Source organism: Protopterus annectens, chromosome 8.part0, assembly GCF_019279795.1.
Source record: "Protopterus annectens isolate FY-2018-M chromosome 8.part0, PAN1.0, whole genome shotgun sequence".
Classification (NCBI taxonomy): domain Eukaryota; kingdom Metazoa; phylum Chordata; order Ceratodontiformes; family Protopteridae; genus Protopterus; species Protopterus annectens.
In genome coordinates, this window is record NC_056741.1 from 1826443213 (window position 1) to 1826466557 (window position 23345).

Consider the following 23345-nt stretch of genomic DNA (forward strand, 5'->3'; position numbering starts at 1 on the left):
TCCATTTCTTATATTTTTTGTCTCTCACCTTAATCAGGTATCTTGTTCTTATGGAAATGTACCCCCCTGATGTTACGTGCCTAGATCCTGATATTTAACATTTTTTTGTCTTTTTGCACTCAAACAATTTCTCTTTCAAAACTTTCCACATTCCATCTGCAGTTTTTCCACTGAACACCTCACTCCAGTTAGTTTTATATATCAGTTTTTTGCTTCCCTATAATCTGCAATTAACCTTCTATGCATTGGCTGAATTATCTAGCAAAAATTAACCTTTATGACCCCATGGTCACTGCACATCAATGGTGGTAAAACTTGACTTGAAGTTACAGTAATTTCTTTAGGAACACAAACAATATCTAGTATATTCCATCCACTGGTAGGTTTTTTTACAATTTGAAGCATTTGTTGTTCCTGAATATACTGTGTGAATAATTTATTTACTAACATTGTTGAATCAATATTATTCCAGTCTGTTTCTGGTAAATTTAAGTCCCCAGCTAATATTATTCTTCCCTCCTGTGTTTCATGTAAGAAATGTATGAATTCCTCTAGGTCATCTGCACTTGACTTTGGTGGTCTGTACACTCCAACAATTGTTATATGTTCCAGGGTTGTCTTTATTGTCACAGTTACACAGTCTATAGTATTGGTATTATCACTGAACATGTAATGATCACAAGTCTCATAGCTATCTTTAATGCCTATCATAACACCTCCACCTGATTTTTTGTTAGAATGTCTGTTACAGTAAAAACATTTATACCCTAACAGAACTGGTTTCCAGTCATTGTTCATTAACCATGTTTCACAAACTATAACAACAACATCAATCTTGTGGGAACGTAGCAAATTTTCTAATAAAAAAACACTTTATTATTAATGCTCCTAGCATTAACAACCATCAGAAATGCATCAAATGTTGCTATCTGTGAACTGTTACATTTTTGACCTGGCAAAAATCCTGGCTAGTGTTTGCCAAATATTGCAAAATATCTGCTGGAAAAATTCTCTTCCCTGATCTAGACAAATGCACACCATCCTGTCTGAACATGTGTGCCCAAAAGAAGGCTTGAATGCTCTATATATTTCCATTTTTTGAAACAGGACATTTTTTCCATGTAGGTGTTTATCCAAAAAACATTTCATTCACAGTGACCTGACTATCCTTTCTACAGGTGATTTGTGAAAAATATGTCCTAACACCAGTACAAGCTATACTATCTAGGAGGGCTGTCAGTTCCCGACTAACAGTCAGAGAATCTTTGCTGGTGACATTTGCGCCAACATGAATAAAAACAGATCCATACTTCCTTACATTAAGGCGTTCCAAGGCTTGTTTCACATCTTCTAGTTTCCTGGCAAGCACAGCACTTCTCGATGTTCATTATCATCTCTGCAAATATAAGTATCAGTTCCTCATTGAATCTCCAATTACAACGATATCTTTGCTGAACATCTCTGAAGAATCTTCATCTTCTAATACAGTCATTTCAGCTCTATCAATTGTTACGAAGGCTAGATCTTCATCCCTATTAGTCTTATCAATTTCACTGTTTTCATTGTGTATTAAATTCTCATCCAGCTGGCACTGTAAATTCACAGCTTGAGCCATGTAGTCAGCATCTGTCTTTCTCTTCTTTTTTTCTTACAGTAATGTTCTTCAATCCTTCCACGTTCAATTTGGATTTCTTCCTTTTCACCTGCCCCTTGCCTCTTTTTTCTACCTTTTCCATTGGAAAGGTGATCCCTTTTTCTGTTAGACAGATATCTTCATTCCCTGTCATCAGTGTGTTACATAACAAAGCAGAATCCTTTCTACTACATATTCTCTTTCCTTTACAGTCATTAGTCAGTTTCTTTTTCTTCCTTGTTATTTGTTGAGAACTTCTTCCTTTCTTTGTTTCCTTCTAAACAAACCGGATCTTCAGATTGCTGAGTACTTGCATCCACAATTCCATAGTTCTCAGGGGCCTCATCATCTTTCATAGGAGTTGAATGTTCTTTGCAGAAAATAGATGCATCATTTCCTAAATCTGTTCTATTTGTTCTATGCCTAACATTATTTAGTTCATCAGTCCAGTCATTAATATATGATGCAGCAGTTCTCCAAGCCATGCCAATTGCACATGTGCAATCATCATCATTAAGTCGAAATTTGCTTCTAACAATGGTAAGCAAATCATCCAACTTTTGACATGAGGAACAAAGATCACCAGTGTTATCAACTGTTACCTTTAAATATGCATAGCATTTATTACACTGTACAAGATACTTGTGCATTAGCAAATCATTAATTGCATACTCATTTTAGGAATCCATATTCAGCTTTAATTGAATAAAACATTGCAAAGGAAAAAATTATACAAAGCAAAGAATTTAAAGGAACTTAAATCAACTTTTTGGAAGTTCAAGTCAATTTAGTTGAAGTACTGAGTGGCAATGGTGGGAACGTTAAGGAGCATTTGTGACAAATCTGGCAATTTGATTGTAACAGGTGTCTAGTTTTGTAATTTCTGTTATGGACAGGTTGGTGAAGATGAGAACAACATATCTGTGGATAGGAGCAGAGTTTGAGCCATGGTAATTTTAGTCTGTTGATTTAGGTATGTTTTATTTTTGTACAAACAGCCTAGTTTTTTGTATATATTTTTGATAGTTTGATTTATGTGAAGGTCAAACTTCAGTTTGTTGTCAATAGTGACTCCTAGTAGTTTTTTGTGGGAGTCTGAGGAGATAATGGTACCATCACTAGACATAATACTGAAAGTATCTGCCTCTGAGTTGGATTTATTTGATTTGAAAATTAATAATTTGGTCTTTTTGGGGTTCAGTAACAGATTTTTACTAAGAAACAAATATTCAGTGGTTTTGAAGACTTGTTGGGCAATGGAGAGGAGTGTGAGAGGGTTGCTAGCTGAGCAAACTAGTGTTGAGTCGTCAGCATATTGTTTGACAGTTGCATCTTGAGTGATCCTGTTGAGATCATTAATGAAGATGGAAGGGCCTAAAATTAACCCTTGTGGGACTCCAGTTGTAATAGGAAGCAGTGTAGATAGTTTGTTATCCCACCTGACTGCTTACTGTCTACCTAGTAGGTAATTCTGAAACCAGGCTAGTGAGTGATTGGATAGTCCAAGGTCTGAAAGGGACTCAAGAAGTTTGGGATAGTTTACCATGTCAGAGGGTTTTGATAGGTCTGAAAATATTGCTGATGTTAGTTTGCCTAAATTCCTGTTCTGGTTGATGAGATTAGTGAACGAGAGGATGGCAGTTGTACTATGGGCTGGTCTAAATCCATGTTGGGTAGGAGTGAGAAGTTGTTTTTTAAGTAGGTATTGCATAGGTTGCTGGTGAATACATTGAATCATCAAGGTAATCTTATAAAATGAATACATTGAATCATCAAGGTAATCTTATATAATTAACACATTAAGAATCTTGATATTTCAATAGCAACATTTCAAGGTTATCAAAAATAAATTTCAAATTTCTTTGAACATAGGAACTAAGTTCAGTTTGTTACTTTTTTGTAATAACTTTTCTGGCAACTGCCAAGAAAGCCCAAAAGATTTTCTGCTGTTTGGCTTTTATAGATACAGGAAGTGGAATATTCATTAGTATTACTGATCTTATTAAAGAACAATTACCAGACCATAACCCATTAAAAAAATATGTATCTCTTCGTAATATACATTTCATTTTCACCATCCATAAATGTGTGTCCAGTCAGCTTTTTTATCTTTACTACAGCTTCAACAAATTGAAGAAGTCATTTTACTAAAGTTAAGAGATTTTACATGGATTAACAAACATTCTGTGTATGTGTTTCCACATAAAAACATTCCAATATAAACATGAAGTTTGACCTGCTGATTTAAGTATCAAAGCTTTATTCTTACCATCTATTGAGTCACTCAATCCATCACTATCTAAAACGTTCCAGAATTTTACATCAAAATTGTATTATAATTTATAATTAACTTTATATAGGTTGGATAAGCTTCCTTTGTATGCCAATCAACCTTTGATAACAGCACTCGTATATTCATATAATGAGGCAATAATGTTCTGTTCCTCTTCACTCATATTAGCCACAAATTCATTTAATTTCTTACTAATGAATAATATTAACTGGTTAGCAGATTCAACCAGCTTATATTCTTTCATTAGATATTGTGCAGACTTAGCTTTTCCTTTCCAAAGCAATCAGGCCATAATATTAATTAATTCCTTTTTATTAAATTCATTTAACATTTTTCTGAGTTTCTTTAAATCTAGAGATATGTGCAAACACAAAATTTCCACTTTGATACTAATGGAGTTTTAAAAACATATTTCTTAACTGTTTTAAGAATTAATTTTATGCATGCGGAGTCTAGATATTGAAGTGAATTTCCTTCTAAGGTAAATTTTGTTAACCAGATGAAAAGATTGTTGCATATTTCTAATTTATCATCTTTAATAAAATTATAAGAACTTAGTATAATCTGTTCCTGGATGGTTTTCCATTGACTAGTATAGGTTGTCTATCCAGACTATAATAGAGTTAAAACTTGCAGATAGCATAAGATTCTACATCTGGGAAAATAATACCACCACGCTCCCATGCTCCCACAATCTTATATGATTTATATAAGCAATTACTGGCTTTTTAGGATACCATAAGAATAAAGTTAACATGTTTTCCATTTTCTTCAAAAGTTTTGTCAGGTATTAAAACTGTTGTATGCAATATTTATATAATCTTGAGTAATATAATCATTGTAATAAGCACAAACCTATCCTCAAAAGTAAAACAAAAAATTTCATTTTTTAAAGAAGTAACACCAATTCAATTACTTTTTCAAATTATTATTAATAATCTTACTCACATCTGCATAGATTTTATTCCTAAATATTATAATTATTTTCCTTCCCAATTATATTTATATTTATCCTTAAACTTACTATCAAGTAATTGATTTAACACTAAAGTTTCACTTTTATTGCTATTAAATTTCAGCAACAATACTTCTTGAAACATTTCAATTTCCTCATCTACTTCTTTGACTGAATCATTTAAATCATCTACAGTTAGTAAAATATCATCTGCAAAAAGCTGTATTTTAGATTGACAGTCTCTGTTAATTGAGAATCTATCAATTTTTCCTTTACGTCTTACACTGTTACGTAAAGGTTCGATAACTGATACAAATAATAAAGAGGACAAGGGACCCCTTGTTTTTTGCCTTTGTTTAAAATGAATCCTTGAGAAATGTAAGATCCAATTTTAATATGCTTTGGAGTCTCTATACGGGTTTCTAAATATGGCAATAAACTGTCCTAGAAATGCATATGATTCTAAAGTTTTAAACAAGTAGTTCTAGTCTACAGAATCAGAAGCTCTCTTGATATCTAAGCTGATTTGGACCAGTTTCTTGTTCATTCCATTTGCTAAATCTAAGATAGCTACAACCCTTTTTATATTATTGTACGCTAATCTGTCTACTATAAATCCTGTTTGATCTTTACTAATTAATTTATCTACTATATCTCTTAATCTTATGGTGAAAATGGAAGTATTTAATTAATATTCTACATTTAATAATGAAATAAGTCTATATGAGGAGACTAACTTATTATCCTTTCCTTGTTTAAATATGGGTGAGATTACAGCAAATTTCCATGAGGGAGGAATTATTTTATCACCCTGAATTATCCCGAAAATATCACTCAGTGATTCTAAAATATTTAACAGACACAGACTTTATAATTCCATACTTAAAACATCTAATTCTGGAGCTTTACCATTTTTACCTTTTTTTAAGCTTCTTTAACTTCTATGAGGATAGTAGGCTTATTCAGATGAGATATGTGTTGGTCATATTGTTTACAAGTAATATTTTTCTCTAAATTGTCAGTTTTGTAATAAGCAGGATTGTTATTTTTATCTTTGTTAAGATCCTCATGGAATTTTTAAAAAATATTAAGCATTTCCTCTATATCTGAAGTAAGCTTATTAGTGTGAGGATTTTGGATATTATTGATAGGTGCCTATTTGCTTAACATCTTACTTCTATTGGCTAATCTATGTTGATTTTTTAAAGTCATCGCATAACTATGCAATTTTATTTTTTGAAAGATATCTCCACTTTATGCATTAAAACTGTTTGTTTTGTCAATTTGGTAATGATTTAATTATCACCTAATTCCTTTGTTTGCTGTTCAAACCTCACTTTGTGTATTTCATCTTGTATTTCTAACAACTCTTTATCCCATTCTTTCATTTTATTAGTAGCCTGTCTTCCCATTCTGTATTTGATATGCATTTTTAAGGAGTCCTATAATACGACTTTACCAACCTGACCATTATCATTCAAAGATAAAAAAAATCCTCAGTGTGTTCCTTAAGGTAACCCTTAAACTCTTTTAATCATATATATTGGGATTCTATAAATAATTTGAAATTTCCTTACATCCATTAATATATTGATACTTAGTGCATTATGATCAGATAGTGGGCAAGCAATAGTTTTAAAATAATTCACTTTATTAAGTAAATCTATAGAGGCATAAATCCTATCAGTTCTAGTTTGTGTTCCATGTGCATAAGAATAATGAGTGAAGAAAAACAACTTATCCTCAGCTTTTACTAGTAAATCAACTAAATTATTATTACTAATCCATCTATTTGTGCTTTAGCTGATGCCAGTACTTTAGCTTTCTTCTGTTCACTTGTATATTCTGTACAAGATATGCAGTTAAAATTCCTTGCTAAAATTCAACTACCCTTCCAATGACTTTGTATTAAGTTTAGGTGATCTTCAGCCACTCTTGCTCCTACTCAAGGGATCCAATAAAAATTAGTTTAATGTGTAGAGTTTGCCATTATATTTAATTATTGCAAATGTATACATTCCTTTAGGATCATAATATATATTTTCTGAAGGATGCAAAGTCTGAAACTGAAATATCTGTTATTATTTATTGACTTTAATCCTCAATTATTTGACAGGCCACCACACATTTTATGAGAAACAGACTAAAAAAAGGAGGTAAAACTCTGGACATTGTACGAAAATCTAGGCAATTGAGAGGCATTTGTATTATCACAAACAGGGCTGTCATACAGCTATATTTCTCCACCCCTAAATAATTCTGATCAGAACTGTTCTGATACCACCTTCAAGCACTTAAATTTTTCTCCTGGCAACACCCTTTACTAATATGTGAACCTGTTAAGTATTTGATTGAGACTTTGCTAGAAAACAATGTCATCTCTCAGTTCTCTGCCTTGAATAACCATTGCTAGGGATCTTTTTTCCATAATGTAAATTTGATTTACATGTCTTCTGTGTCTTTTCCACTCTCCTAGCCAAGTGGGATGCCACATACTGACTTGATCCAAGGCTTATACTTTGAAATGAGCTGTCCAATTCTCTCATGAGTCTTGCACCTGTGTTACAGATTAGTAAAGCTGAATTTTCAAACATGACATTGTGTGTAACCATGGCTTTTGAATAAGAGATTAGTAGTTTATTTGCCTCTGTGAAGTGAAGTCATTGCACACACAATTTCTAACATATGCTGATGTTTGTTTCTTTTTCTAGGTGTCTGGAATTGTTTTCTTCTCCTCAGAGACAGCAGAAAAGCTTCTCTCCACTCATGTAATACCACCTCTTGATGCATGCACTTATATGGGGCTGGATTCAGGAGCAAAACCTATTCAGGTACTGGTAACAAGTAATTTCTAAAGTCATAGATATGATGGTCAGTTCATGGAAACTACTTTTTCTTTGTTTATTTTCGCTTGCAGTTTCCCTGTCCTAATCAAAATTTCTAAGTAATTTTTAAAAGCTGAAAATGTCAGAACACATTAAGTGAAAATGTAGCCCTTGAAGGGGTAAGGAAACAAACACTGGAGTCCAGATGAATTCATGTCTTCTTAGAGTTAGCCCACTTTTGTGTATTTATAAAATGTAGACATTATGTAAATTAGGTCACCTTCACAGTTAAATGTAAGCATTTTTTCCAGCTGCTGTGCCTCACAGCCATATAGAAACATTTGTAAATGCAAAATGTTGGGTTGTAGCAGAGCTGAACTGCAGCAGTAATGGTTAAAGTATATTGCCACATTTTGCATGACTTAACTTTTGCACCAAATTATGTGGTGCTTAACATGATGCTCAGGCATTTTAGTCATCTGTGAGCTTCTTTTGTGTTTTCTTTAAGGGGAACTCTCCTTATGAAATTCATTTTCCTTCCACGGATACAATTTGGGATTGTGTGATTTTACCGTCAGTAACATCAACTCAGAGAAAATGCAGAATGCCTCCATAGAGTTTAATGGACACGTGTTCTGCATGTGCAGAGATACATTCATTAAACTCTGTGGACTACTGCCTTATATGATGTCACCAAGAAAATCTCTAAATTTATTTGGGCTGTGGTTTGAGTAAGAAGATTACAAAACTTTTTATTGAAAAATAGAGCAAATAAATTAGTTTTAGATTTGGCAAGATGCATTATGGTGCTTAACTTACCAGATGCTGAGATGCAGTGTTAAACTATACAGTACACTTTAAAGCTTTGCTGTCCAACCCACATACAAGCACTTCTCCCAGATTATATTTCTAATCGTGTAGAATAAAGTTGGAAAAATTCATGCTGCCTATATTTGGCTATTGCTTTTCACAGATGTAGTTCACTGTGCCTTTCATCTGTTCTTATGCAAGATAATTTTTTCTATTATTATTCCATGTGAAATAACAGCTCTAAGACAGCAAGCACCCATTTATCGGTATTCCACTAATGCCTAAACAGTTTAGCGATATTCATGCAAATCATGACAGCTCATAATGTTTATGAAAGTAAACTGAAACATTAAAGTATTGTTTTTGGAATGAAACGATTTGCAGAGCAGTAATTGTTCAGTTATTGTCCACTTAGAAACCTAAAAATGTTGTTCCTAGGTACTTACTGGGCTATTGATCTCTCAGGATCTTAAGAAGCCTAATCTTGCATTCCCATGATAATTATTAGCCCTTACATTTTGCAAAAAAGTATCTAAAGGTTGGCTGAACAAGTGTATGTTGTGGTAATTGCATTTCCCCATGTGTGAGCACCAGTGGTGCTAAACTGAGATTGCATTTGTGGCTATCTTTCCAATGGTCCAAAGTACTTTTGACTAGAGTAAGGAAGCTTCTGTGGTTTATGTGGAGAGGAAGATGGTTCCATAGGAGTGGCATTCTCTGTGATACTCACCTCTCACCTATCTGTTTGTATGTTTTATTAATTTGGCAAAAATTATTTGGGTTCCTTGAGTGGGTGTTTACAACAGCATTGCATATGTAAATGTGTAATAGGTTTGATGGAATAGGGTCTGTTGAGGTTGTATATGCAAGGCAGAGGTCATCTTTCAATAGCCTTTATGATACAGAGAAGAGAGTCAAGGCTCTAAGGTAACAACACGCATAGTTTTTTGTGATTTAGGCCATTGTTTTTTTAGTGAGAAAGTGTGGTTATTCAGGTTGTGATAAGTGTTTAGACACGTGCATACTGGTAGGGGCATTACACTCAGTGATCAGCCTAATGAGTGCTGAGTACAGTAGAACAATTACATCCTTGGGTCTGGACACCATAGTTTTAGATACCAGCTGTGCAATAAAAAAAGACTTCTTTTCAGTACTGGATATGTGGGGATTGAAGGACAGCTCATTGTCAACATAGGTTCCCAGATCTCTAACCTCAGGCTCAGTTTTCAACAGGGTGTTTTCAATGTGATTGTTTCAAATGGAGTCATGCCTCCTGAAGGATACAGTTATACATTTTTTGGCATTAAGTTTTACTCCATGGTTTTGCTTGGGATAGGCCCTGTTGTTAGGATCCTGGTGTCCTCTGAGAATTTTACAATAGCACTAAGTTTGCAGTCATATGCAAACTCTGACATCCTCAAACCCTTAACATTAGCTTTGACTTCAGAGAAGTAAATGCCAAAGAGGGGTGGCCCAAGGACTAAATCCTGCTGTACTCGACTAGTGACAAGTCTTTTGGAACAGGTAGAGCCACCCCACCCTTACTTCTTGGGTTGTCTTTGAGAGACATTTTTCTACCCAACGACTTATATTGGGGTTAACACTTAGCTGGGAGAGCTTATCACTGATGCATGAGTATGGGGTGGTGTTGAATGCCTTTATGAAGTCCAGATGTGCAGTGTACACTGATTTGTCCTTATCCATTGCCTGTCAACCAGGATAGGTAGCCAGGACATGCCCTTGATGAATCCATACTGCATTGATCCAAGAGTCTGTAATTTACCTATATTCCCTTTATTAGTTCCATAGTGATACACTCCTTGGCTTTACAGATGAAACTGGTCAAGCTTATGGGTCTGTAATTACCCAGGTCCATCAAAGCCTCGCCTTTGTAAAGGGGAATGACTGTTCCTGTCCAGCATTCATCTGACACAAAGCCTGTGTTGAGGCTAATATTGAATTGCCTCTCTAGTAGGTCTGACAAGTCATGTTACTGGCTAATAGGCGGCCAGGTATGTTTTCCAGTTCCATGGATGTAGTGTTCCTTTTCTTAGATAGTGCCCTGGGAACAACTTATTTGGAGATTTGAGGGGGTTATAGATGTAGGGATTTGATCTGAGAATGTTGTGGGAGGGGGGGAGCTGAATGTGTTAGCCAGTAGATTGGCTATGTTCTGTAGCTCAGAGTATGTGATATAATTTACTATTAGCTCTGTGCAGTGCCTGGCATTGTTTCTGAAGTTTCTAACACAGGTAAAGAAGGCTTTGTAGTAATCTTTCACCCGTGTGGCTATTCTGACCTAGGATTATTGGCTAGGCTTAAAATGGCGCTTAAGGGCAGCTAGCCTAATATTCACCTGTGATCAGAATTTGGAATTCCTTGTTTAGTTCAGTTTAGCAAGACCGTTTCTGGCATCTTGAGAGTCAGATTTATTTTTGTGTGTTTTTTGTTTAATTATAGTGCCTGTTTTTATTAGGGTTCTACCACTGTGGTTTATTTTTGAATTTGGCATTGTGTTTATTTCTGAGGTGGACAGATGCATCTATGCAACTATTTACATGTGCATAGAATTTGGTAGTAGAGGAGACTGCATAAGCAATGGGGTCATTAAGCTGTAGGGGGCTTTTAAATTTAGCCAAGTCATCAGTTTTAATGAAATAGCCTTCACTTAGTCTCTGAATACTGAGATACTGGAGAATGTTTCAAGCTTCAGTCCTATGAAGAATGTGACTAACTTGTGGTCTGATTTGACCAGGGAGGAAGTTACAGTTTTTGAGAAGCAGAGCTACCTTATATTGGTAAGGACCAAGTCTCGGATTTTATCAGTCTGGTTGTGGTGTGGAAAAACTGGTCCAGAGAGGTGTATTGACGATGGTCAGAAGTTTCTGGTCATACATGTTTGAGGAGTAGAAGTCTCCAAGATAAAGGTAGGATAGTTGAAGTCTCGTAGGAGAATGTTGTTTGGCTTAATACATCGAGACTGCATCCAGGTTAGGTAGGAGGCATGGACCAAGGTGGTATTGAGGGGGTCCTGTAGTTAGCTATGATGTGATAATGGTTTTTGTTCACAGTAAGTTGGATGCCGAGGAATTCTAGGTTGTTATTTTGACTAACAAGTCTGGGTTGAGATTTATTAAGTAAGTTAAAGACACTTTTGCCTTTAGTGCATTCATCTAATGCGGTGGACCTGTATGAGTAATAGTATTGAAGCCCTGCACTGATGGACTGCTTTCACTGGTCCTAAATCATGTCTCTGTGTCTATGCATGTATCAGTACTTTCCAGGGTAAATAGTGCCTGTAGTGTATGGAGTACTTTGTTTAGACTCCTATTATTGAACAGCAGTCATTTAAGGCTCTTTGGATACTGTTTAGTTATGTTGGAAGCTTTAGAAGCATTGCCTAAAAAAGCACTATGGGGGTGAACAAGGATTTGGCTAGTGTACAAAAGCCTTGGGGGTGGCAAGCCAACAATGGCAAAGCATTTATGACTGTCTATCATCTCTTTCCAGGCTGATGCATATTATACCCCCTTTGAATGACACCAGAAGCTAAGCCAGTTGTTGAAGTCTGGTATCATTTGTTCATATTACGGCATCATTCTTGATGATGGTAGAATACTGCTTAAGGATAGGTTCATACCTGCATCAGACACACACTGAGAGCTCCACCATATCTCTCTTCATATAGTCCAAACAGCTTCAACTAACTGCCTGGGTAATTCACTAATACCATTTAGGCACCTTTTCATGAAAATGAGCAGCATACAAAAGGAGGCAAGAAATTTTGCTTCTAGGAAATCTTAAAAGATTATCTAGTTGGTTCTTCACCTATAACCAGGTTTTATACAGGATTATGACCCATGGATGTCATATATTTGTGTGAATTTCTATCCCATGGCCTGTTTACTCCTTTGGCAAGGGGTATTTATCTGCTCTTTCAGCATGTCTGCCTGTGGATCCTCCTGTGTTGATATGCAAGATCACCTGTTATTCAGGTGACACTTAACTCCCCCCCCCCAAAAAAAAAAAAATATCCCAGTTCTTTCTGCCTACATTTGAAGCAGCTATTCTGGCTCTTTTTAGTTTTTTTTTTTTTTTTTGGTGGGCTGACTGGTTTATTACCCTGACATCTGCAAGAGAGTATCCTGATTGTAGCTATTCATGGTGGACTGACCTTTTTGTATTTCCATGCATATAGGGATGTCCTTCTATTCCTATGTTGCAGGATTTTCTGCCTCAGGCGACCAGTACATCAGCTCCTGTACAAAAGCTTCAGCTTGGCTGTTGCAGCTGTGTGGGATGTCACACGTAGGGCCATAAACCAGGGTCCTTAAATGTGACATCTGCATGCACAGACCTCAGAACTTTTCAGCCGCAGATGACTGACACATTGTGTGCTTCACTCCTTCAGCGCAAATGTCTAAAAAGCTAAGTACCCCGTTGAGGGTTTTTTCTTCTAATTATCTTGCTAAAGCTTGGTTTGTTGTAGCTAGCCATAGCTGATGTCAGCAAAAAAAAGGTAAATGCCAAAGCAGGAGTCAGATACCCCATAAAGACTCGCACAACCACTGCATTTTTTCTTAGGCCGGGAGCACGATCACAATGCCTGCTCCATTTGCTAATCGTTTGTACATAAAACCCTTCGCTGCCATCTGGCCTCTCTTAATCTTTACTTGGAGAACCAATGACTTACGATTAGCCCTTAGGATGGATCCTGCCTCGGAGGCCTCGACAGAACCTTCACGTAAAAAAGCCAAGTTTCCTAGGCCCTTTACCTCTGCCGCTCCGCTACTGGACTTCCTGACACCGTCTGATTTAGGAGTTGAGGGATGCTCGGAGGACCCATCATATTCAGCGGTGACTTTTGTAGAAGCCGTTTCACAGCAGACAACTGGCACACCCTGGAGCCAGTGCAGACCCCGACTACTGTCGAGGTCGAGGGGGAACCAGACTTAGCTGAGCTTCCAATTGGGATCCCTCCTCCGGATCCTACTACTGTTAGATCATCATCTGACTCCAGACCTACGCCTACCTCCACATCATCCAAAAAGAAACAAAAAGCTAAACATTCGACCATGACCAAAGAAGGCAGGCCTTTATGGCCCTTAGGCCTTCAGCCTCATCTTCCTCTACTCTACCACTGCTAAGCCCTAGACCTGCTTTTGCTTCTTCTCTCCCTCCCCAGCCTCTCAGGACAGGGAAGAAGACAAGACACCTATTACTCCTCCTCTGAGGAATCCTTTTCTTCCACCTCCCAAATTGCTTCACCTCAAAAGTACTACTTCCCTGATGAAGAATCTATTGAGGGAGATTCTCCTCCAGAGGATATTATATTTGGTGAAACTATTACCAAAATGAAAGAATATTTCAAATAGGGCACCTCTCAATTATCTGAAACTCAGAAGAGGTACTTTGAACTTTTACAGGTAGAATCCCCCTCACCTTCTGCTGTCCCACCTGTCATTCCTGCATACGTGGATGCTTTTGCTTCTGCATCAAAGACACCAGATTCTCAGTCACCTGCCCCTAAATGCCTAGACTGCTTCTACAAAGTGCCTGATGACCAAATATTCCTAGTCAAACCTCCCCTGACAGACCCAGCTGTGATTGCCACCTATCCGGATAAACAATCCAGACTCATTCCATCTGCCTCTCTCTTACCCATTGACAAAGACAGCAAATCTGTGGATAAGATTGGTAAGAAGGTCTCTACCTCTTCCACATTGGCTTTTGAGCCATCATCTATCAGACTTATATGACCAAATATGCTTTGGACCTGATCTCTCAAGCTGCCACCCTACTGGCCACTACTCCTGACTGCCCCACAAAAGGTGACATCTCTTCTAAACTTTCTCTGGTAGCCCAAGTAGCCAGACACTCAATCAGATGCAGCTATGATGCTGCAGAAGCTTCTGCTCACTCTGCAGAATTTGTCTCTGTTCTCAGGAGATATTCCTGGCTTAGACTTCAACACTTACCAGAGGACTTTAAGTCTAAGATCTTGGATGCCCTCCTGGACCCCAACTTCCTCTTTGGTAAACAATCTGCAGATCTGTTCAAAAACCTGCAAGAAAAGAGTAAGGAATTACAAGACATCAAACATTTGTTGGTGTCCCCCATCCCCAAATACTACAAGAACTACCCTGCCAAGGCCACATTTGTCAGGCATAACCCAACCTCTGCTGGAGCTACCTCTTCCATACCTAGAAGAGGTACCAGAAGGCAAACCACTTCCAGGCCAGCAGCCCTTTCAAGACAGAGGAGGCCCCAACAATGTGTGACTGCCTTGCCCCCCTACCCCTCTCTGCCTGTCTGTCTCACTGCCTACCCATTTGGAAAACCATCACCACAGATGAATGGGTGTTGGCCATCATCCAAAAAGGATACTTCCTCTCCTGGAAAGAAAGGCCACCCCTAAGAGGCATTCCCTTTCCCCAGAAATCAGACATCTTTTACCACAAGTCCTGACAGACCTACTGAACCTGGGTACCATAAAACCTATCCCCTCAGGACAGGAGGGAAAAAGCTTCTATTCTCAACGGTTTCTATTCCCCAAAAAGGATGGACCATGGAGACCTATTCTAAACCTTTCCTTCTTAAATCTATTTGTAAAGGTGCTTACCTTCAGAATGCTGTCGCTCCCAAGCCTCCTTTCTCTCATTCCTTCCAAGGCTTTCTTGTCCACATCAGACCTAAAAGAAGCCTACTTACACATACCCATACAACTCTCCTACAGAAATCTTTTACGTTTCTCTGGACTCTACTCTCATTTCCAATTTACTGCCTTGCCCTTTGGTCTGTCCACTGCCCCCAGAGTGTTCACAAAATGCCTAGCCCCTGCCATTGCCCATTGCAAAACACAGGGAATTCAGACTTATCCCTACCTAGACAACATCCTGCTCCTGGCAGACTACAAAGAAACCCTTTCAGCCCATCTGCTATACACAATGTCCCTTCTACAAAATCTGGCATTTACCCTCAACCTCCCAAAGTCTTCCCTGACCCCAGAACAAGACAAGATATTTCTGGGGTTTAGAATCAGGACAGACCTAATGAAAGCCTTTCCACCCCAAGACAAGGTCAGCACCCTGACCTCCCATTTCAAAGACCTGCTGCAGACCCAGGTAATTACTGCAAGGCAATTTCAAAGGACCCTGGGCCTAATAGCAGCCACCATCCCTATGCTTCCACTAGCCAGAATGCATATGCGAAAGCTACAGCAGTATCTAAAAAAATTTGGTCCCAACACCAGCATCCCCTGGAACAAGACATCACATTCCTACCCTGCCTAAAGGCGGAGGTCTGCTGGTGGATTCAATAAGTCCAGCTCAATCTGGGCCTTCCCCTTCAGCCCACTCTTCTAACCCAGGTAATGCATACAGATGCATCAAACTTAGGATGGGGAGCCACCTTGGCATTCTACAGGGTTCAAGCAACATGGCACCCTTCATTAAAGGCCAAACACATCAATGTCAGAGAGATGGCAGCAGTCCTTCTGACTCTGAAAACCTTCAGCCCCTTGCTTCTACCAGGAGTTCTCCTAATAGTTACAGACAACACCACAGTTATGTGGTACCTCAACAAACAGGGTGAGACAAGAGCGTACCTCCTGTGTAGACTACCACTACAGATATGGGATCTAGCCTCTCGCCACAACTTGTCCCTGCAGGCATCCTACATCACCTCACAGGACAACAAACAAGCAGACCTTCTGAGCAGGACATCCTCTCCACAGCATGAATGGATGCTGGACAGGACAGTCTTCCTGGATACCGTCCACCGGTGGGGCACTCCTCAAATATACCTGTTTGCCTCCCCCCAGAGCAGACAACTGCTGACCTTCTGCACCAAGACTTACTCCCCTCTAGCTTGGAGAGTAGACACTTTCAGCATTTCTTGGAAGGGGAAGTTTTTGTATGCCTTTCTCCCCTTCCCATTGATTCAAAAAGTCCTCCTGAAAATCAGGAGAGACAAACCAAAAATCTTGTTGGTGACTCCCTACTGGCCAAGGCATCACTGGTTCCCCCTACTTCACAATCTAACCAAGGGCAATCACCACAACTTACCCCACAAAGGTGGACCTTCTGACACAGCAAAAGGGAACCCTCATCCACCCATACTTGCAGGTGTCACTGACACTGTGGGTGATGCACTTTTAATTCCCCTCAGGCACCACTACTCTGAGGACATGCTTTCAGTCCTGAGGGAGGCCAGGAAACCTGCTGCAAGAAAATTATATCTAGCTATATGGGAATAATTCTCAAAGTGGTGTCTGGACAAGGGTAGGGATCCATGCATTGCACATCCCCCCTAGTCCTAGCATACATTTGTCAACTTGTAAAAGGTGGACTATCATACTCTTCAGTTAAAGTTCACCTTTCCACAGTCTCCGCCTGCCTACCTCTAGAGCCCCCCCCCCACTAGCCAGGCTCAATGTTAAGCTTTTCTTAAAAGGGGTCCTACACATAAGGCCTCCAAGAAAGCCCATCCCACCACCCTGGTACCTGAACTTTATTCTGGAAAAGCTATCCCAGCACCCATTCGAACCTGCTGGAACAGCTACTCTTCAGATGTATACATGGAAAACAATTCTGCTAGTGGCCATAACTTCAGCCAGGAGGGTGTCAGAACTACAGGCCTTAATGGCCTGCCCCCCTTACACTACTTTCCACAAGGACAGGGTAACACTTAGAACTAAACCCTCCTACATGCTTAAGGTGGTCAACGATTTGTCATTAAACCAGTCTGTTCACCTGCCCACTTTCTATCCCTCCCCCACTAACGAAGGGGAAAGGATACTTCACTCCCTGGATGTACACAGACAATTGAGATGTTACCTGAATAAAACAAAATCCATTAGGAAATCCAATCAACTCTTTGTTTCATACCACCCCAGGGCCATGGGCAAGGCAGTCTCCAAACAAACCATTGTATGTTGTTTCAGAAAAGCCATTTGCATCTGTTACTCTCACCATGGAAAAAAAAAACTCCCATTAGGAGTAAAAGCTCACTCCACCAGAGCAATGGCAGCTTCCAAAGCCTTTCTAAAGGTCTGGACACTACTTCCATAATGGAAGCAGCCACATGGTCCACCATTCACACTTTCACCAAAAACTACAAATTAGACAATGCCTCCAGAGCATGAGCAGGATCGCCAGGGCAATCCTCCTGGGATGTTTAGAATCAGACTCTTCTTCCGTCACCCTTCCTTCCAGCTAAGCTGTGGTACTCTCCCACAACAAGAATACTGCAACATAGGAATAGAAGGACATAGAATAGTTGTGTAAAATTTTACCATAACCATAGATGTCCTTCTCTTCCATGTTTCAGTATTCCTTCCCACCCACCAAAACCCCCTTCTTTTCTCTTATCCAGTACAGCATATCCTTAGGCCCCTGGTACCCTATACCCTGCACTGGGGGCCCTGTGAAAACCACATAAGGGTCCTATGCCTGACATCACTGGCATCTACTCCTGCTGGGCCTTATACTCTTTCTGCTAGGCTTTCAAGTTCTGAGGTCTGTGGATGCAGACATCACATTTAAGGACCCTGGGTTATGGCCCTACATGTGACATCCCACGCAGCTGCAACAGCCAAGCTGAAGCTTTTGTATAGGAGCTGATGTAAGGGTCAACTGAGGTGGAAAATCCTCCAACAAGAATACTGCAACATGGAAGAGAAGGGCATCTATGGTACGATTTTACACAACCATTCTTTATCTGTAGAAAAAATCCCTTACTATTTTTTATGCTCCTTGAATCTATCCATTTCTCTCCCTCATTTCTTTCAGAATTTGATTGATAGGGAGAATAGATTCTTTATTCTCTGGTCATGCTTTTACTACTCAGGTGTTCTGTTGTTAGTACTTAGCCCTTTAAGAAAGCTGTACAGCTGTGGAATTCCTGGCATAGGACGGGAAAAGAACAACCTGTGTCAGTTTAGACAGTTCCAGTTGGTTGCTGCTTACTGTATCTTTTTCTGTACTCCCACTATGGTAAAACATTTCCAGGTAGGATTAAAGCATATTCTAATAGAGCCTTATTTTCTTTGATGGCAAATTGGAAAGGTGAAGCATTCTAGAGGCAACTACATGGGTTTTTGTACATACTTTTAAAAAACATTACATACTTGATTCATTTTCTAGGTCCAGAACTGGCTTTGCTAGGACCATTCTCTGGGTCTATATTATATTATCGAAAAGACAGGTCAGTGAATGGCACTCACATTGAAAATGCCATTCAGCGAACTCTTCACAGTACAGTGAAGATTAAGAAATTTGCCATTTCCCCACTGTAGTGCAATCTCGGAGTTGGTATATATATATATATATATATATATATATATATATATATATATATATAATTAGTAGGGGGTGTGGGGGGCACAGCCCCTCACAAGAGCAAATTCGCTGAACAGCATTTTCGATGTAAGTGCTATTCACTGACCTGTCTCTTCAATAATATAATATAGACCCCCATTCTCCAGGCCTTCCTGGACCTTTATCCCTCAACCCAAATAGCTAAAGGCTACTGCAGCAGTGAGAATAATTAACATAGTACAGTTGTGTAAGTTACATTTGCCATAACAGTAGATGTTTGAATTCCTCACTGCTGCAGTAGCCACACCCACCCTCCACTCCTGTTCTGTTGTATATAGTTAGTTATTGGGATAAAAAAGATATATGTTTATATCTTTCTCATGGTTCAGGACAAGTAAGCTTTATCTTTTTATTTGGGCAAGAAAGTACTAAAGTTTTTATTTCTTTCCAAAGGGGATAGCCAGTCAACAGAGTAAGTGTGGGAGGGAGAGACAACATCCTGCCAGTCTTCAGAAAGTTCTGTTCTGTGCAGGATACAGCTCAAATAGCCAAAGGTTATTGAAGTAGTGAGGAACTTTGAGCATCTACTGTTATGGTCAGTGCAACTTACACAACTGCACTTTTCTTGGCACTGAAACAAAATTACTGTAATTAGTCAAATTTTTAAATCTTTATTTAGACACATTCCCCTTATCATGAACCACTGCATGTTGTTTCGAATCATCAGAAAACAGTTCTAATATTTCCCAGCCAACATAAAGTATAGATTAGTGTAACAAAATGGGACCCAACTTTCATCATCAACAGCAACCCCCTTTTTCCCATTTTCTACATGGGGTTGGGTGTCAAGTCAACTGTCGCCATCTCTCTTCATTCAGTGCCACTCTCCTAACGTCTTTGAGAGTCATGCCTGACTGTCACAGGTCTTCTCTCTCATGATCCATCCATCTCGTTGCTGGATGCCTTAGTTTCCTCTTGCCATCTTCCTATCTGTTCCAAATCATCTTCACCAGATTTTCTTTTTTCCCTGCATATGTACCAGAATCACTATAATCTGTTCTCTTTGACCTTCTCTGCAATTAAAAGTACTTGGGCTTCTGCTCTGATGTCCTCATTTCTTCATCTGTCCTGCATTGTGCATCCTACCAGCCATCTCAGGAATTTCATCTCCATTACCTCTAGCCTCCTCAACTGCTCTGTCTTCACTGCCCAGGTTTCTGTGCCAAACAGTACTACTGGTTGCACCACTGTTTTGTACACCTTACTTTTTTAGCTTATTTGTTATTTTTCTGTCATACTCTACTTCTGACACTCTGAGACAGTTGGCTGCAGATCATCAAATTCTAGCTTTGACCTCCTCATTCAGACTTCACTTATCCCCAAGTACTTCCAGGTACTTGAAGCTGTTAACTTGTTCTGGAATGTTCTCTTCTATCTCATTTCTCATCTTCTGATTCCCCCATTTGCTGCCATTACAACTGTCTTATCTGTACTCTGATTCATACCATCTGTCTTCAGTTTTGAGTTCCATTCCCCTATCCTGTACTTAAGTTCTTGTTCAAAGTTTGCCTGTAATGCCACATTACCTGCACACTGCAACTTTGCTGACCTGTCCCCTCTAACTTGTTTGCTAATGTAGTCTGTCACCAGTATGAGCAACACTGGACTCAGAACTGAATGCTGATGCACACCCACTCCCACTGGGAACTCCTCTTTGAATCCAAAAACTGTTTGTACTTGTGTCAATGGGTCCTTGTATACAACCTGCACTAGTTCTACCACTGTTTGTGGGACTTCAAATCATTGCAAGACTACCCAAATCAGCTTTCTTAGGACCTTGTTATATGCTTTCTCCAAGCCTAGATATGCCCAGTTGGACTATTTCCTCATTTCTAGCTTCCTCTCAACTATCTGTCTCATAGGAAACTTTGGGTCAATTGTGTTGTGTCCTGACTCCAAACTGTTTGCCTCCCATTTTACTTTCTACTACTCTTTGCATTTGTTTATTGGTCAACCTCTCTAAAACTTTCATGCAGTGTGAAAGGAGTTTGATATCTTTATGCAGCCTACAATTTTGAATGTCCACTTTGTTTTTGTACACTGGTACTGGAATGCTTACTCTCCAGTTATTTGGGATACACCTTTCCCTCCATATTGCTGTGATTACCCTCAAGAGCCATTTCTCCCTAACTCACCCAAGATCTTGATCATATCTGCCTTGACCTCATCTGAGCCTGATGCTTTCCATGACTCCGTTCTCCTTAGCAATTTTCTTATTTCTTCTAGGGTGGGATCCTCCTTCTCTTTCATTGTAGGCTGTGTCTGGGACAGTACAGCTTCTGTGGGGTTTTCTTCATTCATGTGCTATTGGGAGTACTCCTTCCATCTGTCTTTGATGTCCTGTGGACTGGTGAGCAGGTTGTTGCTGGCATTTCTTATAAAGGATGTCTGGTAGCTATCTTCTTTATTTTTATCTTTAAGTGTTTGCATTGCAACCTGACAGAGTTTTTGTGCCATCTACTGAGTCACTTTCCAATTGGTAGAGTGCCTCTGACGCCTTGCTCTTCACTATTGCAACTGATCTGTTAGCCTCCTAGTTAGCCAACCAGTATTCCTTCTTAGTCTGGTCTGTCTTTTCTATCTCCCACTTTTTACTGCACGTCTCCTTTCTTTTGATGACTTCCTGGACTTCTGCATTCCAGCACCAGCTTTCCTTTATGTACCTTATTTCCATAAGTGGTTCAATAGCATATCTGATCTCTAGTCCTCACACATGATGTTTTGAAGCACTTCCATTCTTCTCTAACTTACCCTTTTCCTCTTCTTCCTGAAGTGATAGAGCCCTGAGTATTTATTTGAACTCTTGTGCTTTCTGTTCAGTCAACTTCCAGGTCTTCACCCTAATCTTTGCTGACATTGCAACCTACTCTGATCACTGCTTGCAGCTTTTTGTGTCAGCCAGTGGTTTATGCTGTGGGCCAACTGTTTCACTGGAGTGACTTTGCAATCACTAATTCTACCACAGTGACCTTTTCTTACTAGGAGGAAGTCTACCTGAGTTGCACATTGGCCACTCATATATATTTATATACATGGGAACACTACATAATCTCAAAAGTTTGAAATACCAAATTTCAAACTTTCGAGACCATATAGCCGAAACCCCAAACTACCGAAAGACCAGAAGCGCGAATTTCAAAATCTCGACTATCGGGAGTTTGAAATTCACGCTTCTGGTGTTGCTGTATGGTGGAAGGGCAGGTAAGTATTTCTGTTTAACTGTGTTGGTTAGAGGTTTAGTGTGTAAGTGTGTGTTGTGAGTGTGATGTGTGTGTGCGAGGGGGATGTAGGCATGTGGTGGTGTATTCATGTGTTTGTCTGGGTAGTGCGACCTTGGAGTTAGAATATTTAAGTAGGGGGGGGGATTGAACTTCCTACCTTGTGAGTGTGAGGCAAAGACCTTAACCATTATGTCAGCTGTATCCCAATTTTGACTCTTTTTGAAACATTAATATATATCTGTATATGGATTCTGGTAGGACTCCTCTCACTGCTCATCTGCACTGATATAGTTCACCAAGCACAACAGTACTAGAAGGTCCTTACACATATAGATGTTTGCTGTCTTCAAGGAAGAATTACATATAACTGTGCTGTCTTCAAGGAAGAATTACAGATGACTGGAATGGACTGTTAAATTAACTATGTGATACTTTGATGCATTTAAAAATTTAGATAAGTATAAATATAATGTGGGGAACAGAGTCTAGTTTCACAATGTTTGCTGTAGAATAATAATTCAGCACCTATCAAATTCATTTTAAATTACACCAGGATTCTGTCTGAAGCTTTACATTGACTTGGTTCCATATCACATGTAGGAATAACAGTAACCCAAATTCCTCTTGAATTTAAAAATATGAATTTGAAACAGAATTCAAACTCCATTTTTAAAACAGCTCCCCAAATCTCCAAAGAGGGAGTTGTGCCTATTGCACCTCCTTACTTAACATTGAGGTCACTGCATCCTAGGAATTTCCCCTACTGTGACCTCATTTGAAGAGAGTGCAATTTTGCATTAATCAAGTGTTAGTATTTTAAGATTATTGCATCCACTGTGTGTCACCCACTGAATAGTATAATATTATCTTTTAACCAGTCAGAGAACAATTTCCTTCTAGAAGCACACCATTCAAAATAAGTGTCTCACTTCTAAATTTCATATTCATGAGGTCTTTTTCTCATAGGCTCGTGGTCTAACTCAGAATGAGGTAGCCAACCTACCTAGATCATTACAAGTCTTGTTTAACTTTCTACCCATCTATAGATCAAACTTTAAAAAACCACAAACACACCCTCTGAATCCTCCTTGACAGTTTTTAATGCAGCCAGTGATCCATTTTACCCACACTCATACATTTTATATACTGATAATCTGACATATACAGTGTATAAGTGGATGGATAAGGAAGTATAGAGTCACTGTAGAATCTTCCAGTTCTAACGACCA

The 23345-nt window shown here is 39.0% G+C and overlaps 1 protein-coding gene across 1 annotated transcript in view; it reads left to right on the forward strand.

Annotated features, from left to right (window-relative positions):
• The window catches only part of FCSK (fucose kinase), a 1855962-nt gene that overhangs the window by 1240897 nt on the left and 591720 nt on the right, over positions 1-23345 (forward strand). Inside the window, exon 8 of the mRNA XM_044081314.1 lies at positions 7593-7712. Within this exon, the coding sequence (XP_043937249.1) occupies positions 7593-7712 (120 nt within the window). The remainder of the gene's footprint in view (positions 1-7592; positions 7713-23345) is intronic.